The 2,420-nt window shown below is 40.7% G+C and overlaps 1 protein-coding gene across 1 annotated transcript in view; it reads right to left on the bottom strand.

Annotated features, from left to right (window-relative positions):
• Positions 1–2,420, bottom strand: part of LOC106875495 (sperm-tail PG-rich repeat-containing protein 2-like) — a 528,252-nt gene that overhangs the window by 76,003 nt on the left and 449,829 nt on the right. Inside the window, exon 10 of the mRNA XM_014923667.2 lies at positions 1,814–1,982. Coding sequence (XP_014779153.1) covers positions 1,814–1,982 — 169 coding nt within the window. The remainder of the gene's footprint in view (positions 1–1,813; positions 1,983–2,420) is intronic.

Genomic DNA, 2,420 nt, shown 5'->3' with positions numbered 1-2,420 from the left:
ATATATATATATTAAAGCTAGATAAGGCCGGTTTATGAAATGACCTTAGGTTTCACGTCCATAAAACGCCTGGCTTTATTGCATATCATCAGAACCTCTCTAGAATATATTTTATCTTTTACTTGTTTCAGTCATTACACTGTGACCATGCTGGGGCACTGCCTTGAAGAATGTTTATTCTAGTCGAATAAATCGACCCTAATATTTTTGTTTTTGAATTTTAAAGCCTGGTGCTTATTCAGTCGATCCTCTTTGCTGAACTGCTAAGTTACTGTGATGTAAAAACATCATTTCTAGTGTCTACCATACCTGTGCATCTGTCACACACAAAAACTATTTTCCCTGTTAACCTTCCACTAATATTGCTGGGTACACCTTATGGCATTTTTACCTACGATTTTTCTACCTGAAGTGATTTGTGAATTGTCAGAGTTTCTACTAAAACTTTGGCATTTGCTAAATTAACTCTGAGGCCCTTTGATTCCACACCTTGCTTCTCTAGTCCTGGTAGTGATTCAGCTATAAGAACCTCACCACAGAGGAGCTCCCAGGGGCAGCCTGACTTAAATTTCTCTGTTATTGTTTAGAAGACTAATGATGAAAAGGGGGCTGAGGACTGACCCTTGGTGGACTCCTATTTGTATGCTGAATTCATCATGTGGTCAATTAGAGTATTGGACGTTATACATCGCTGGTCACAATGCCCTTTTGAGTTGTTTTAGCTTTCAAATGATACCACCCTGCTGGCTGGGTGAGTAGGCCATATATATATCCCCCTGAATTGGAAGACTGGTCCATCACAGGGTGACCCATTAACAGTTGAGTGAACTGGAGCAATATGAAATGAAGTGTCTTGCTCAAGGACACAATGTGCTGCTCGATCTGGGAACTGAACTCAAGGTCTTGTGATTGTGTGTACAATACTATAACCACAAGGTTACATGCCCCCATGGACACACACATACACACCCACCTACATTGCCTCCTGTCTGAATAAATAATAAATGCAGCTTTCAATATTAACTCCATCTATAGGCACAGGCATGGCTGAGTGGTAAGAGACGGCGAGTTGGCAGAAACGTTAGCACGCAGGGTGAAATGCTTAGTGGTATGTTGTCTTCTGCTACGTTCTGAGTTCAGATTCCACCGAGGTTGACTTTGCCTTTCATCCTTTCAGGGTTGATAAATTAAGTACCAGTTACACACTGGGGTCGATGTAATCGACTTGATCCCTTTGTCTGTCCTTGTTTGCCCCTCTATGTTCAGCCGCTTGTGGGCAGTAAAAAAAAAAATAAAAAGCTTGCTTTCCAACCACATGGTTCTAGGTTCAGTCCTACTGTGTGGAATCTTGGAGAAGTGTCTTCTAATATAGCCTTGGGTCGACCAAAGCCTTGTTAGTAGATTTTGAAAACAGAAACTGGCAGAAGCCCATCATATATGTGTATGGGTTTGCATGGATCTTCGTGTGCGTGTTTGTTCCCCACCACTGCTTAACAACCAGTATAGGTTTGTTAACATCCTCATAACTTAGCAATTTGGCAAAAAAAAAAACACTGATAGAACAAATACCAGGCTCAAAAACGAGAAAATAAGTACAGGGGTTGATTCATTCAACTAAAACACTCACTCTTCAAGGTGGTGCCCCAGCATGGTCACAGTCTAATGACTGAAAGAAGTAAGAGAATAAGAGACAAAGAAAGATCCTTTACATCCGTTTCAGAGATTGACAGTGCAAATAAAAAAATATTTGGGCTGTGTTTCCCAAATAAACAAATTCTAACGAACAACAAACAAAAGCGAGTTGGGTACTTACCGGGTACCCTTTTCTTCTCTGCTAGACTCTGAAAATCTTGCCCATTACGAAAACGTGCTGATCCTGACAGAAACCCACTCTGTGAGCTTCTGGGTTTCGACCTCGCTGGGTGAATTTGAGATTTTTCAAATGCATTGCATACATCATAGGAATCAGGGCCTGGGACATCCTGTAATTAATAGATATATAAATGTCAGGAGAGTTGTATAATAAACAGGGTCACTGGTACACTTGTATAATAAAAAATATAAGAGTAAATGTTGTTTAGACACCCATAGGTGCAAGCGTGGCTGTGTGGTAAGAAGCTTGCTTCCCAACTACATGGTTCCAGGTTCAGTCTCACTGCATGGCACCTTGGGCCAACCAAAGCCTTGTGAGTGGATTTAGTAGACAGAAACTAAAAGAAGTCTAATATATATATATATATAAGCAATGTTAAATCTCTGAACGAGGTATTAACAGTAACTGCACGATAAAGTGAAGTATATTTGCCACTTAAATGTGGCTGACCCCGAGGGGTGGATGTTACTGTTGCTTTTAGCCCCAGGAGAAAGTTACTGGAGAAAGTTACATATATTTGCCAAGGGATGTCTTTTGCATCGAAGGT

Source organism: Octopus bimaculoides, chromosome 29 (genome assembly GCF_001194135.2).
Source record: "Octopus bimaculoides isolate UCB-OBI-ISO-001 chromosome 29, ASM119413v2, whole genome shotgun sequence".
NCBI classification, from domain to species: Eukaryota; Metazoa; Mollusca; class Cephalopoda; order Octopoda; family Octopodidae; genus Octopus; species Octopus bimaculoides.
The sequence above is the reverse complement of the archived record's forward strand: the minus strand, read 5'-3'. Positions and strand labels throughout refer to the sequence as shown.